General features: G+C 43.4%; 1 protein-coding gene across 1 annotated transcript in view; it reads right to left on the bottom strand.

Moving 5' to 3' along the window:
• Window positions 1-16,764, bottom strand: part of QPCT (glutaminyl-peptide cyclotransferase) — a 425,195-nt gene that overhangs the window by 268,149 nt on the left and 140,282 nt on the right. The window contains exon 3 of the mRNA XM_073627561.1: window positions 16,207-16,488. Coding sequence (XP_073483662.1) covers window positions 16,207-16,488 — 282 coding nt within the window. The remainder of the gene's footprint in view (window positions 1-16,206; window positions 16,489-16,764) is intronic.

The raw sequence follows: 16,764 nt of genomic DNA, 5'->3' as shown, positions 1-16,764 counted from the left end.
CATGTATGCCCATTATTAGAAGTGGGTGGATGAAGGGAGGTATTCTAATGGTGGGCATACCCACCGATCAATCTCTTTTTTTCATTCAACCCACAGGCTGCATGAAAAACGGAAAATTTATATCAAATACTTACCGTAATTTTCCTTTCCTGATAGGCTCCATGGCAGCATACGTGTGGGTTGACCCCGCCTCCATAACTACCCAATAGGACCCCTCCCTATAAATTTCAGCTGTGGGCTCTCAGCCGTGTTTCGTAACTAGCCTACTCCAAGCATTGGGAGGGACTCCTGCTGCCATGGAGCCTATCAGGAAAGGAAAATTACGGTAAGTATTTGATATCAATTTTCCGTTTTCCTGACAGGCTCCATGGCAGCATACGTGTGGGAAATAACTCGCCAAACACACCCGGGTGGGCACAATGCTGAGCGAGAAAATAAATTTATTTAACACTGTCCACTGACAGCACTTTCAAACCAAAATTAATGGATGACAAAGCGGCAGGTTCAACACAATAGTGGGAAACAAACGTATTGATAGATGACCAGGAAGCCGCTCTACATATAACTTCGGGTGCGACATGAAGAGAAGCCGCCCACGAGGTTGAAATACTCCGAGTTGAGTGTGCAGTCACTGCCTCTGGAGGAGCCAAGCCCTTCGCTTTATAAGCCCTTTGAATGGTCTGTACTATCCAAGCAGAGATGGATCTGATTGAGGCCCGTTTTCCTCTATTTTTTCCTTGTAGAAGAATGAAAAGGAAATCCGTCTGTCTAAATGATTCCGTAGCTTCCAGGTATTGACTCAAAGTATGTCCCACATCAAGGGGATGAACTTCTTGACCTTCTGTTGTGTTAAAGGTAGGCAATACAATTTCCTGATTTTCGTGAAAAATAGAAGTCACTTTAGGGTTTGAGCCCAACATGGGAATTAATACTGCTCTATCTGGGAAAAAGGTCAGGAAAGGCTCTTTGGAACCTAAGTTCCTGATTTCAGACACTCTCTTGGCTGAAGTTACTGCCACCAGGAAGACGGTCTTGAGTGTGAGGTCTTTAACCGATAGAGGATTCTCAGGATCTGTTCCAAGCGTGGAAAGGAAATCTAGGACAAGGGGAAGATCCCATTTAGGGAATCTCGGTTTCCTTTGAGGTCTTAGCCTGATAGCACCCTTGAAGAATTGGCGAACCAGGGCGTGGTTAGCCCATGAAATTCCAGTGAATGCCGAGATGGCTGATATTTGCACACGAAGGGAACTTACTGCTAGAGGCAAATCCAACCCTGTTTGCAGAAAGCTGAGGATATCCTGGACTTTTGGAGAACCACAAGGATTAGGTCTAGAGACCATGTGCTCTGTGAACTTGGACCAGATACGTTCATACACTCTATTAGTGCTCTTCCGTCTGGCATTCAGAAGCGTCGGGATGGCTTCTTCTGGACAACCTAAGGCTTCAAGCCTTCCCCTCTCAAAAACCAAACCCTGAGATGTAGATGAGCAGGGCATGGATGCAGGATAGAACCTTGGGACAGAAGATCCGCCCTGAGAGGCAGAGGGATTGACTCCCGATAACTGAGGAGAGTTAAGAGGGGAAACCATGGCCTGTTGGGCCAAAACGGTATCACTGCCATGACTTCCACTTCCTCTGTTCTGAGCCTGCGGAGAAACTGGAGTATCACAGGTACCGGAGGGAAGGCATACGCCTTGTTGAACCTCCACCGATCCGTGAGGGCATCTATCCCATATGCTTGGGGATCCCGGAACCTCGAGTAATACTTGGTGAGTTTGTAGTTGCATGGGGATGCAAACAGATCCACTTCTGGAGACACTCCCAGTGTCAGGAGCCATTTGAACACCTCTTTGTGCAGGGACCACTCGTTGTTGTCCATTTGAACACGGGACAGAAAGTCCGCCTGAACATTCTGGACCCCCGGAATGTAGACTGCCGAAATGTTGGACAGATTCCTCTGAGCCCAGTTCATGATTGGCTCCACTTCCCTTAGGAGGGACCAGCTGCGAGTCCCACCTTGTTTCCTTATATAGGCCACCGCGGTTGTATTGTCCAACCGGAGCATCACTGAGGAGTTCTTTATCAGATGGTGGAAGGATCTGAGCGCCTGAAAGGCCGCTCGAAGTTCCAGAATGTTGGATACAGTCTTCTGAGAAGGCGAGATCCATCTGCCCTGAGCCACTTCTGACAGGCAATGAGCACCCCAGCCCTGATTGCTGGCATCTGAGGTCACTGTGACCCATGTGATGGGAAGAATCGAATGGCAATTGCGGAGATTTTTCCCTTGGAGCCACCAAAGGAGAGACTCTCTCATGGATGGAGTGAGGAGGATGCGCTGATTCTTGCTGGGAGAATCCCACTGTTGGAGAAACCCTTTCTGGAATGGGCGAGTGTGCCATTGAGCCCACTTCACCATGGGAATGGTGGCTGCCATTGTGCCAATCACCTTCAGACATTGAAGAGCGGATAGGTGAGATGAAGCAAGGGTTGAACGGATCCTGTCCCGGATCACCACAATCTTCTCCTCGGGTAGCGAGATGGTGCCTTCTAGTGTGTTGAAATGGGCACCTAGAAATATGAGAGACTGAGACGGAATCAGGTGACTTTTCTCCAAATTCAGGAGCCACCCAAACTCTTGGAGAGTGGCAATTACTAGACTCCTGTGCTCTAGAAGCTGACCCTTGTCCTGGGCTAGAAGGAGGAGGTCGTCTAGATAGTGGTGAAGGCGAACTCCTTTGACTCAGAGCAGAGCAACAACAGCCAGCAGAACCTTGGAAAACACCCGAGGTGATGTTGTGAGACCAAATGGAAGGCAGGTAAACTGTAAGTGTTGATCGCCTACAGCAAAGCGAAGGAACTTTTGGAAGTCTGCCGCCACTGGGACATGAAAGTAGGCGTCTTTCAAGTCTATTGACACCAGCCAATCTCCTAGATGAACTGATTGTTGAATCGTTAATAGTGACTCCATCTTGAATTTTTCCTTTCGGATAAACCGGTTGAGATGAGTCAGGTCTATAACAGGCCTCCATGTGCCGTTCTTCTTCTGTACCAGAAACAGAGGGGAATACATGCCTTCTCCTCGTTCGCCATCTGGAACAGGAATGGCTGAGTTTTGAGCCAATAAAGAGCTTATGTAAGCTAAAAGAACTTGTTTCTTCTCCTCTGAACTTGGAAGATTTGTTGGTATAAATCTTAGTCTGGGAGTGCTGTTGAAAACCCAGGTGTGGCCTGAGGACACTGTCTTGACAGTCCAGAAATCCCGAATTGAGGCCGCCCAAACATGCCGGAAGTGGAGCAGACGAGCCCCTACCTGACATGTTTGAGCAGGCCCAATTTCAAAAGGACTTAGTGGAGTCCTGGTTACTGGTAGAAGCCCCTTTTGTGGGCTTTTTAAAAGAGGACTGCCTGGATTTCCAGGATCTAGAAAATTCCCGACCAGGCCTATAGCTACGTGCTTCCCTTGCACGGTCGGTGTTCTGCGATCTTGAAAAGGTGCGTTTTTGGTTCTGTAAACGCCTGTCTTGAGGGAGGAACCCCGATTTACCACCCGTAGCCCGGGTAATGGCGCTATCAAGCTTGTTGCCGAAGAGGGATGAACCCTCAAATGGAATACGGCACCAAGCCTGCTTAGAGGCTGGATCCGCCAACCAAGGTCGCAGCCACAAGGCCCGACGGGCGGTGACCGATGACAACATCACCCGAGCCACTAGGCGAACAATGTCAATAGAGACCTCCCCCAGAAAGGCAGAGGCAAGCCTGATTTCCTGAATAGGGGAGCTCTTAGCCGCTTCTTCAGAGATACCTCTAAGAGAATCATTCACATTGTCTGACCATGCCTCTAAAGCTTTAGAGACTGCTGCTAAGGCCAGAGCGGGTTTGCACACTGTGCCTGCTGTCAGGTAAATCCTTTTTAGGTCGGCATCAATCCGTCTCTCCAGCGGATCTTTAAATGAGACTGTATCTTCAAGAGGCAGAGTCACATATCTCACAAGCCTCATTAATGCAGCATCTACCAAGGGAGCTGACTCAAGGTGTTTAACCTCTTCTTCCTTGAAAGGGTATAGTTTTGCGATTTTTGATTGCATAGAGCTTTTTTTATCCATCTTGCCCCATTCTTCAAAAATTATAGCACCTACTTCCGTGAGGAAAGGAAAATAATGACGCTCCTTGCTGAGTTGTTTGAAAAACTTTCTCTGTTTAGCAGGAGAAATAACTGGTTCTTCCCAAACCAGAGCGTTTTTAACAGCTTTCACCAGAGAAGGAACCAGGGCGTATTCAAAGCCCATCCCAGGATCATCTGCTTCTGACCCACTATCTGAAGGGGGAGCTGACTGGTGACTAGGTTGAGAAGACTCCCACGTCTCAGGGACTGGACCCTCTTCTGACAGGGGAATCAGTGGATCTTGAGGAGAATCACGAGGCTTTGCAGCGTCTCTCTCCTGCAGCGATTCTTTCACGACTCGCTTTATTAGAGTTTCCAGGTGTTGGTCTGCACCTTCCCTCTCATTAGCTGCTTTAGAAAAACAGCGGTCACAGAGAGACTTGCTGGCAGGAACTGGGACCCTGCATCCCCAACATATCTTCTCCGGTCCCCTATGAGATGAGGGGGGGTGAGGAGAGCCTCTACTGTGGTCTTTAGACTTAGAGGATGAACCATGGTGTCTAGAGCCAGAGGAGGAATGCCGGTGGTGTGATTTAGATGACCCGCTCCTTCTGCGGGAACTACTTTGTCTCTGATCAGACCTAGAAGGGCTAAGGAAAGAAGGAAGACAGGAAAAGAGAAAGGCACAAAGTCAGAATGATGCCCTACACTCCGCTCTCTTCCCCCCAGCAGGTAAGTAAAGAAAAATACTTTCAAATCCTACCTGCTGCAAGAGGACTGGCCACCAGGAGGCAGTGAAGAGTCCATGGCTGATGCTGGGAATCACTGCAGGTGAACACAGAGTAATCAGATACACCAGAAAGCAAAACAGCAAGCACAGATCCATCTGTACTGCACTTACCTGGGGAAGGCTCTGCAGATGCTCAGGGAAGTCGCCGCTATGCCCACGATCATTCCCGAGCTCTGCAAGCTTCCCCAGGCTTTTAAAATTGGCGCCGCGTGACGTCACGGCCGCGCCAGGCCCACGGTCGTCGTGCGCATGCGCGAAACCAGGCCTCGCTTTCGTTCCGGGACTGCGCCTGCGCAGAACACAGACAGAACCCGGAAGTAGAGGGAGCGGCGGCTGGAACGCACAGGGAACCAGCCGCTGCATAGGCAATTTGACAAAAGGGCAGACAGAGAAAAAACAACAACAACAAATATATACACTGCTGCCATGAAGGCGATATATGCTCACCACCACCTACGATCGACTCGGCCGGAACATCCATACACACACCGGGCTTTTGGCAGATAATGGCCACCTGCATACTGCTAGGCAATCGGCCTGTGCGCGCTTTTCATTCAAGAATGACTCCAGCTCTTCAGCGCTTACTCTGCAATACACTCCATACCCTGCTAAACGTCAAGGCTTATTGGAGGGATGAGACATCACATCAGTCGGCCGATACGATCGCAGGACATCGTCTTCAGGTAGGAGAACCAAACATAAGGTCCTACGGAGGAGGACAAAAAAGGAACACGGCTGAGAGCCCACAGCTGAAATTTATAGGGAGGGGTCCTATTGGGTAGTTATGGAGGCGGGGTCAACCCACACGTATGCTGCCATGGAGCCTGTCAGGAAAAAAAGTTTACAATATATGCCCAACAAGGACCAGCAACGTACTGGTATGTTGCTGGACTGTGAGTGCTTATACCAGAATGATGACTGCAGGTTTAGGTATCATCTTGGTATCATTCTTTTCAGCCAGCGGTCGGCTTTCATGTAAAAGCAATCCTAGCCGCTAATTAGCCTCTAGACTGCTTTTACAAGCAGTGGGAGGGAATGCCCCCCACCGTATTCCATGTTTTTCTCTGGCTCTCCTGTCCCAACAGGGAACCTGAGAATGCAGCCGGTGATTCAGCCAGCTGACCATAGAGCTGATCAGAGACCAGAATGGCTCCAAACATCTCTATGGCCTAAGAAACCGGAAGCTATGAGCATTTCATGACTTAGATTTCGCCGGATGTAAACAGCGCCATTGTGAAATTGGGAAAGCATTTTATCACACCAATCTTGGTGTGGTCAGATGCTTTGAGGGCAGAGGAGAGATCTAGGGTCTAATAGACCCCAATTTTTTCAAAAAAGAGTACCTGTCACTACCTATTGCTATCATAGGGGATATTTACATTCCCTGAGATAACAATAAAAATGATTAAAGAAAAAAAAAAAAAAAGAAAGGAATAGTTTAAAAATAAGATATATAAAAAAAAGCACCCCTGTCCCCCCCTGCTCTCGCGCAAAGGCGAACGCAAGCGTCGGTCTGGCGTAAAATGTAAACAGCAATTGCACCGTGCATGTGAGGTATCACCGTGAAGGTCAGATCGAGGGCAGTAATTTTAGCAGTAGACCTCCTCTGTAAATCTAAAGTGGTAACCTGTAAAGGCTTTTAAAAATGTATTTAGTTTGTCGCCACTGCACGTTTGTGCGCAATTTTAAAGCATGTCGTGTTTGGTATCCATGTACTTGGCCTAAGATCATCTTTTTTATTTCATCAAACATTTGGGCAATATAGTGTGTTTTAGTGCCTTAAAATTGAAAAAAATGTGTTTTTTCCCCAAAGAATGCTTTTGAAAAATCGCTGCGCAAATACTGTGTGAAAAAAAAATGAAACACCCACCATTTAAATCTGTAGGGCATTTGCTTTAAAAAAGTATATAATGTTTGGGGGTTCAAAGTAATTTTCTTGCAAAAAAAATAATTTTTTCATGTAAACAAAAAGTGTCAGAAAGGGTTTTGTCTTCAAGTGGTTAGAAGAGTGGGTGATGTGTGACATAAGCTTCTAAATGTTGTGCATAAAATGCCAGGACAGTTCAAAACCACCCCAAATGACCCATTTTGGAAAGCAGACACCCCAAGCTATTTGCTGAGAGGCATGTCGAGTCCATGGAATATTTTATATTGTGACACAAGTTGCGGGAAAAAGACACATTTTTTTTTTTTTTTTTGCACAAAGTTGTCACTAAATGATATATTGCTCAAACATGCCATGGGAATATGTGAAATTATACCCCAAAATACATTTTGTTGCTTTTCCTGAGTACAGGGATGCCACATGTGTGAGACTTTTTGGGAGCCTAGCCGCGTACGGGATCCCGAAAACCAAGCACCGCCTTCAGGTTTCTAAGGGCGTAAATTTTTGATTTCACTCTTCACTGCCTATCACAGTTTCGGAGGCCATGGAATTTCCAGGTGGCACAAACCCTCCCCAAATGACCCCATTTTGGAAAGTAGACACCCCAATCTATTTACTGAGATGTATAGTGAGTATTTTGCACACCTCACTTTGTCACAAAGTTTTGAAAATTGAAAATTTTGAAAAAAGAAAAAAAAATGTTTTCTTGCCTTTCTTCATTTTCAAAAACAAATGAGAGCTGCAAAATACTCACCATGCCTCTCAGCAAATAGCTTGGGGTGTCTACTTTCCAAAATGGGGTAATTTGGGGGGGGTTGTGCTATCTTGGCATTTTATGGCCTTCGAAACTGTGATAGGTGGTGAGGAGTGAATAAAAAATGTACGCCCTTAAAAATCCTGAAGGCGGTGATTGGTTTTCGGGGCCCCATATGCAGCTAGGCTCCCAAAAAGTCCCACACATGTGGTATCCCCGTTCTCAGGAGAAGCAGCAGAATGTATTTTGGGGTGTAATTCCACATATGCCCATGGCATGTTTGAGCAATATATCATTTAGTGACAACTTTGTGCAAAAAAAAAAAAAATTGTCACTTTCCGCAACTTGTGTCAAAATATAAAATATTCCATGGACTCAACATGCCTCTCCGCAAATAGCTTGGGGTGTATACTTTCCAAAATGGGGTCATTTGGGGGGGGGGTTTGTGCCATCTGGGCATTTTATGGCCTTCAAAACTGTGATAGGTAGTGAGAAGTGAAATCAAAACTTTACGCCCTTAGAAATCCTGAAGGCGGTGCTTGGTTTTCGGGGCCCCGTACACAGCTAAGCTCCCAAAAAGTCCCACACATATGGTATCCCCATACTCAGGAGAATCAGCAGAATGTATTTGGGGTGCAATTCCACATATGCCCATGGCCTGTGTGAGCAATATATCATTTAGTGACAACTTTGTGTAAAAAAAAAAGTTTTTCATTTTCCTGCAACTTGTGGCAAAATATTAAATATTCCATGGACTCAAAATGCCTCTCAGCAAATAGCTTGGGGCGTCTACTTTCCAAAATGGGGTCATTTTGGGGGGTTTTGTGCCATCTTGGCATTTTATGGCCTTCAAAACTGTGATAGGTAGTGAGGAGTGAAATCAAAAATTTACGCCCTTAGAAATGCTGGAGGCGGTGCTTGGTTTCGGGGCCCCGTACACGGCTAGGCTCCCAAAAAGTCCCACACATGTGGTATCCCTGTACTTAGGAGAAGCAGCAGAATGTATTTTGGGGTGTAATTCCACATATGCCCATGGCATGTTTGAGCAATATATCATTTAGTGACAACTTTGTGCAAAAAAAAAAAAAAAGTTTGTCATTTTCCTGCAACTTGTGTCAAAATATAAAATATTCCATGGACTCAACATGCCTCTCAGCAAATAGCTTGGGGTGTCTACATTCCAAAATGGGGTCATTTGGGGGGGGGGGGGGGTTGTGCCATCTTGGCATTTTATGGCCTTCAAAACTGTGATAGGTAGTGAGGAGTGAAATAAAAAATTTACGCCCTTAGAAATCCTGAAGGCGGTGCTTGGGTTTCGGGGCCCCTTACGCGGCTAGGCTCCAAAAAAGTCCCACACATGTGGTATCCCCATACTCAGGAGAAGCAGCTAAATGTATTTTGGGGTGTAATTCCACATATGCCCATGGCATGTTTGAGCAATATATCATTTAGTGACAACTTTGTGCAAAAAAAAAAAAAAAGTTTGTCATTTTCCTGCAACTTGTGTCAAAATATAAAATATTCCATGGACTCAACATGCCTCTCAGCAAATAGCTTGGGGTGTCTATTTTCCAAAATGGGGTCATTGGGGGGGGGGTTGTGCCATCTTGGCATTTTATGGCCTTCAAAACTGTGATAGGTAGTGAGGAGTGAAATAAAAAATTTACGCCCTTAGAAATCCTGAAGGCGGTGCTTGGGTTTCGGGGCCCCGTACGCGGCTAGGCTCCAAAAAAGTCCCACACATGTGGTATCCCCATACTCAGGAGAAGCAGCTAAATGTATTTTGGGATGCAATTTCACATATAACCATGGCATGTGTGAGCAATATATCATTTATTGACAATTTTTAGTAATTTTTTTTTTTTTTCATTATTCAATCACTTGAGTTTATTGGATTTTTTTTATAACAAAAAGTAGAAAATATCATTTTTTTAAAAACATTTCGGTCTTTTTCCGTTTATAGCGCAAAAAATAAAAACAGCAGAAGTGATCAAATACCATCAAAAGAAAGCTCTGTGGGAAAAAAAGGACACAAATTTCGTTTGGGTACAGCATTGCATGACCGCGCAATTAGCAGTTAAAGCGACGCAGTGCCAAATTGTAAAAAGTGCTCTGGTCAGGAAGGGGGTAAATCCTTCCGGGGCTGAAGTGGTTAAAGATATTGAAATGGCCAATTTAAATTTAATGGCAAGGATGACCAAGTATGTAGCTTAGCAACCATCTGTGTAATTATGGGAATGACATTTAAAGCCTCATTTTTTGGAAATATCATTGTAAATTTAAATGCCCATATATCTAAAGGACTGATCTATTCATAATTTAGATCGGTTCAAGTAATCATAGGGCAAAAGGGGGCCAATGGGGAAGGCTTGAGACTTGTCCCAGCCAACCCACAGTCCCAACACCTCCCTGAACAACTCCACCACCTGCATCAAATTGTTAAATGAAGCTTCTGTACCATCCAAACACAGCAGTGCATCGTCCGCATAGAGAGAACTTTTTTCCTCTAGTGGACCGTAACAGATGCCCCCCCCCACCGCAGACGTCTGATGCACCGCCAGAGCTAGTGGCTCAATTGCAAATGCAGACAGAAGTGGAGTGAGGGGACACCCTTGTCTAGTACCTCTCTGCAGGAAAAAGGCTAGAGATACATCTTTATTAGTACTCACTCTGGCCCTTGGGTTGGTATATAGTACAAGAACCCATTGGACCAAAATCCATTTGCGACATGGTCTCCCAAAAAAAAAAAAAAAAAAAACAAACAGTGTCAAATGCTTTTAGCTCATCTAAAGAGACTACCAACCCACTACGTTTCATAGGTGTTGCTTTATGGCTATGTACAACAGATATAGTCGGAGAATGTTGTTGAAAGTGCTCTTAACAGGCATAAAGCCAGATTGGTCAGACTGCACAAGCGATAAAATAACTTTCTGTAATCTTTGGGCAAGGATTTTAGCCAACACCTTGACATCACTGTTTCCGCTGGTTGCATCCTTACCAGGCTCCCCAATCACTTGGAAGAGCCTGTTAAAGGCAGAGGTGGGGGGGGGGGGCCTTTCACCACCTGTAAAAGTAATCTAAGCGGCTCTTTATTTATTTTTGCTGGTATGATGAATGGCGTGATTATGGTGCTGGTATGGGGTATAGTGGTGATCAGGATGTTGGTATGGTGTATGGCGTGTTACTGTGAGCACTGGTGACACTGGGACAGGTAAATGTGGGGTGGCTGCACTCTTTATTTGTATGATACTGAGGGCAGTAAACGGGAACACTGGGCCAGGCTGGCTCTGCAGTCTGTGAGTGTACATGCAGTGTGACATGCTGCTGTACACTCACAGGCTGCAGCAAAGGTTCCATCTGCTCTCACAGCACATCTGATTTCCCATGTTTACCATGTGATTGCTGTAAATGGACACAGCAATCACATGGTACAAGACACATCGATCACCGGGCTCCCACGTGTGTGATCTGTAAGCCGCTCTGGAACCTCCACCTGCATTGGCATGCATCCCAACCAGCCGTTTACGTACATGATCTGGATGGGAAGAGGTAATATATTTAAAACATTTTTGGGGATTTTTTTACTCTCCTCTGCTATCTGTCTCTCATGGTCTATTTTAGCTGCCCTGATTGCGCTCCTACATTTCTTACTGCATTCCTTGTTTTGCTGGAATGCGGATGATGATACCTCTGCCTTTTTTACCACTTCTGGACCGCCCACCGTCGTTAAACGTCGGTACTTTGAAGGGGAATATCATTGTTAACCCCGGTATCCTCCTCTTCAGCGGGCGGTCTGCTTCAAGATAAAAGTGGTCTCTGCGGCGGATTCACTGCGAGATCACTTTTATCAGTGGCCGGAGAGGGCCGCCCCCCCTCCCTCTGCTGCTTACTGGAGCTGTCGGTAGCGGCAGAGGTGATCGGATCCTTTCCCTAGCCTGATATGGAGACGAATGAGGGGAAGATGGCCCTTACCTGTCTCCATATCATTTCAGGGCAACAGTGAGGTCAAAACGTCACTTCCGCCCACAGCTCTTAAAGGGCCTTTTTTTTGTATTTTTTTAACTGACTTTTTTTATTGCATTTTAGTGTAAATATGAGATCTGAGGTCTTTTTGACTCCAGATCTCATATTTAAAAGATCCTGTCATGCTTTTTTTAATTTTTTTAAGGGATGTTTACATTCCTTGTAATAGGAATAAAAGTGACATATTTTTTAAAAAAAGAACAATGTAAAAATAAAAGGTAAAATAAATAAGAAAAAAAAAATATTTAAACGCGCCCCGTCCCGCCGAGCTCGCATGGAGATACATACATGAGTAGCATACATAACGATGTTCACACCACACATGTGAGGTATAGCTGTGATCAGTAGAGCGGGAGCAATAATTCTAACCCTAGACCTCCTCTGTAACTTAAAACATGCAACCTGTACAATTTTTTAAACATCACCTATGGAGATTTTTAAGGGTAAAAGTTTGACGCCATTCCACGAGCGGGCGCAATTTTGAAGCGTGACATGTTGGGTATCAATTTACTCAGTGTAACATTATCTTTCACAATATAAAAAAAATTGGGCTAACTTTACTGTTTTATTTTTTAATTTCAAAAAGTGTATTTTTTCCAAAAAAGTGAGCTTGTAAGACCGCTGCACAAATACGGTGTGACAGAAAGTATTGCAACAACTGCCATTTTATTCTCTAGGGTGTTAGAAACAAAATGTATAATGTTTGGGGTTCTAAGTAATTTTCTAGCAAAAAAAAAACTGTCTTTAACTTGTAAGCAACAAATCTCAGAAAGAGGCTCGGTCCTTAAGTGGTTAAAGCCATTTCTTTTTCTCTTTTATATGCCTGTTTTTGCTAATGTTTAGCCACCCAGGTTTAACCTTGGCTCTTTTATATTTGTTGACCATTGGAATGCACTGGCTAAGGCCATTAATGAATATGTTCTTAAAGCTCTCCCATTTTTCCTCAATACACACATAAAAAAATGCTGCCTATACAGGTGTTTTGCATTTTTTTAAATTCACCCTGTAGAAGCAACTCTATGTTAGCCTATGTGGTAATGAACATTTGGGCGTTTACAGGCTATAAAAAAAAAAACACATCAGAAGTGCATTTTTGTAAGGAGCTTCCTGGCAGAAAAAATGCTTGATGCGCTTAAACACACATAAACGTGGCATTTAAGCCGCGTACACACGGGCAGACTTTTCGACGGACTTTCAACGGACTTTTGACGGACTTCAGACAGACTTTTTAACAAACTGACTTGCCTACACACGATCACACCAAAGTCCGATGGATTTGTACGTGATGACGTACACCGGACTAAAATAAGGAAGTTGATAGCCAGTAGCCAATAGCTGCTCTAGCGTCGGTTTTTGTCCGTCGGACTAGCATACAGACGAGCAGATTTCTGGGTCCGGCAGAGTTACGATGTAAAGATTTGAAGCATGTTCCAAATCTAAAGTCCGTCAGATTTTTGACTGGAAAAGTCCGCTGAAGGTCCGATGAAGCCCACACACGATCGAATTGTCCACCGCACTCGGTCCGTCGGACCAGTCCGGTCGAAAAGTCCGACCATGTGTACGCTGCATTAGACACAACAAGCATTTTTAAGCGTACATTTTTTTCTAGTGTTTTGGGGGAGAAATGCTTAAAAAATGCAAACGCACCTAAATGATGCTTTTTTTCTGCCAGCAGTTCTGGCACTTTTTCTGCTACCTAGTGTGCATAGGCCCTAATATCTTGTAGTATGAAGAGCAGTTTAGAAAAGTTTCTTGCACTACTCTCATACCTCCTTTTCCTATGATTTACACTGAATGTACTTAGTCTGTGATCGCTATTTCTTAAGTTATCCCTTATTGCCACATCTGCAATGAGATCTATGTTGTTTGTAATTAGTAGACCTAGCAGAACATTATTTCTAATTGATACATCCACGAACTGACACATGAGGTTGCCCAACAAGATATTTAAGAAATGGCGAGCCTTAAATGAGTGAGTAGTTACTGGTGATTGTGCAAATGTGGTGGTTTGGAGCAACAAGTGGTGATATATTTGGACTGTTGGAGAATACAGAATACTACACACGGACAACTGTTGGAGTTATTATGTACCACAAAGAAGAGTCACATGTTTGTGGGACTTTTTATGCACATTCTTGTTGGTTATTTTTTTCATAAGTATATTATTTACACTTTGGTTTTTGATTATAAATCATGTGAGCTGTGAAACCAAATTTCTGATATTCCCACAAAGTCAAACTCCTCCTTGTGTATCAGCAGCTCCAGTTCTTCCAATCTGTTAGCTAGACTTCTAGCATTGATAAACATGCCTTTTAGTTTTGTATGAGTGAATATTATTTTCTCCTTGTTTGTTCTAAAGCTGCAATTAGGTAATGCCAACCTACGTACCTTGGGTTTAGTTTCACCCTCTAACCTTCGTTTACTGCTGGCTATAGCTTCTTCTGATACTTCCTGCCCACCATCTAGTTTAGCCTACCACTGATTCTCTGAAAGTCCAGTAAAACGAAAGCACAACTACTGTACCTTCACTACCTATAAGATATGGATCATCTAGACTGCCTGTAAGCCTCCCTTTCTGCCCTGGCCACATCTAAGATGTAGCTAGAAACTGCAAAAACCTGCAAAAAAGACCATGTTCTTATTCACTCTCTACATAATGTTTTAGATAGAACAAAGTATTTGCTCTCTACCACTCCTCCAGAATAGGGGGTTCTGGCCGTAGCCTATAACATATGTGAAAAAAAGAGAAACTATCCTTTTGGGAGGTCCATAGGTTTGGACATCCCTTGGATAGAAAAAGACAGCTACTTTTGGTCAGAAAGGGTATTGAACGAGATAGATGTAAAAGATAAAGTATCAAAATTTTATTGTGGTTTAAATACCAAAATCATAAATAAAAGATATAACGTTACTTTCCATGTCTGTTAGTAACTCTAAGTCTTAGGTGACACAACATTAAAAAAGATACATCGGATGTCTGTTACAAATAATGTATCAACATCACAAATGAAGGATCCATAGACTAACAATACACACACATAACAATTAACACATAACACGAAATGCCGGCGCCTGCAGTGATCCACTTCTGCACAGCAGTCCCGATGGAAAAATACCAATTCATCAAGTTCAAGAAAAAACCAATTAGTTAAATACTTAAGTCGGGGGTGCTGTGCAGAGGTGGTCCCCGGGGATATTTGTTGTAGAAAATAGGTTAAGTAGTGGGAATTTGATTATGATGTGGGGGGCGGTAAATGGGGCGGTAAAAATAAGGTTAAGAAAAAATTGCAATGTCTGGATCTGTATGTATCCCGCAAATGTTTGTTTAAAAAAATCCTCTTTAGTTATTCCATTACTATCGATACAGTCTGAATAAGGATATCCAAACGATTGCTCAGGGTACACGTCACGGTTCCAAACAAAAAGATTAGACTGTTATTGAATGTGCTTATATGCATATTGGTATACTGTAATGATGGTAAAGCTGAGCTGATAGACCGCTACTCCTCAAATCCTCCATGAGCATAACCTAACCCACTGAAATTTGCTTTACAATCACATTGATAAAGCCAGGGTACTGTGGAATAAGTAAAGTAAATTAGCTGGATATATCGGCTGGGTAGTGGGAATCTTATTGTGGTAAGGGAGGTAATAGATGGAGCGGTAAAATAAGATGGTAGACAAAGGCTGCAGTGTCTGGATCTGTATGTGTCCCGCAACTATTTATTGAAAGAAGTCCTCTTTAGTTATTCCATTACTATTAGTGTAGTCTAAACATAAGTAGACAAACAATTTCTCAGGGTACAAGTCACAGTTCCAAACAGACAAGTTAGGCTGTTATTGAGTGTGCTTATATGCATATAGGTATTCAATGATGATAGTAAAGCTGAGCTGATAAGCCGCTACTCTTCAGATCCTCCGTGAGTCTAATTTAACCCACTGAACATACACACTTTACTTTGCAATCACATTGATAAAGCCAAGGTACTGTGGAATAAGTAAAATTGTCAGTCTGTTTTTGTTTATAGCGCAAAAAATTAAAACCGCAGAGGTGATCAAAAACCACAAAAAGAAAGCTCTATTTGTGGGGGAAAAAAAAGGACATCAATTTTGTTTGGGTACAACATCGCACGACCGCGCAATTGTCAGTTAAAGCAACATAGTGCCGTATCACTAAAAATAGCCCGGTCATTAAGGGGGTAAATCCTTCCGGGGCTGAAGTGGTTAATCCTAGGCAAGCCAGTGGTCCCTTTCTTTTCTCATTTCAATTTTGTCATCATATACAAACGCAAAACCAGTAATATTTGAACTGATGCACTACCCCTCTTTGATTCCCATTACAGAGTCGTCCTCTTAACCGGAGCCCCCTCTTAACCAGGGCTAGAGTAATACAGTAAATAGAACGCTCCTAAAGAGAAAAGGGCTTTGACATTGCAAGAGGGAGTGGAGTGTGATACGAAATTGACTCTTCCTGAAGAAGTCAATTGAGCTAACAAGTTCAAAGGCACATGGTAAGTAAAAAAAAAAATGTTTATTGTAAGTTAGCATTTAAACACTTTTTACATTGGTGACAGGGTCAATAGCATGTTTACAATGGAACGAACAATATAGGTGTTAAACATACATAGTGGATGCACTGGGTTAACACATACCTTTAATTTTTGAAGACGAGAATCTAGCGATCGAGCTAGCTCTAACAGCATTGCACATGGAACAGCTGAATCAGTAGCTCCAACAAATACTCTGCCATCCCACTCTGGACTGAAGTATTTCGAATCATGGTGGCAAGCAAGGACTAAATGACGCTTGGCAGTAGGATTCAGGGTTGCAACAACATTGGAGAACATTACATATCCAAAAGGGGTCTGACTTTGGAAGGAATCTTCTTCTATATGCCAACCAGCCTGGAGTCTTTGCAGTCTTTGCTTTATGTGCTGTTAATACAGAAAAACAATATGGTAAAAGATTATATATATTCCCTAAAGAAGAAAACCTCTTCATTGACACATGCATTGTGGAATACCAATGTGTATTGGGATATTATTACCCTTATTTAAGTAGGAAATCACAAATCATTCAGCCAAGTGATATATCTAGAATATCTAGTACACATTATTATTATACATTTATTATTATCATTATGTAATTTTTAACATAAGGAAACATAGGGACTTACTAGTAGTTACATTTTATAGGAGCATACAGTACTC

This window comes from Aquarana catesbeiana, linkage group LG04 (assembly GCF_042186555.1).
Source record: "Aquarana catesbeiana isolate 2022-GZ linkage group LG04, ASM4218655v1, whole genome shotgun sequence".
In the NCBI taxonomy this organism is placed as follows: Eukaryota; Metazoa; Chordata; class Amphibia; order Anura; family Ranidae; genus Aquarana; species Aquarana catesbeiana.
Note: the sequence above shows the minus strand (reverse complement) of the source record. Positions and strands in the feature narration are given on the sequence as shown.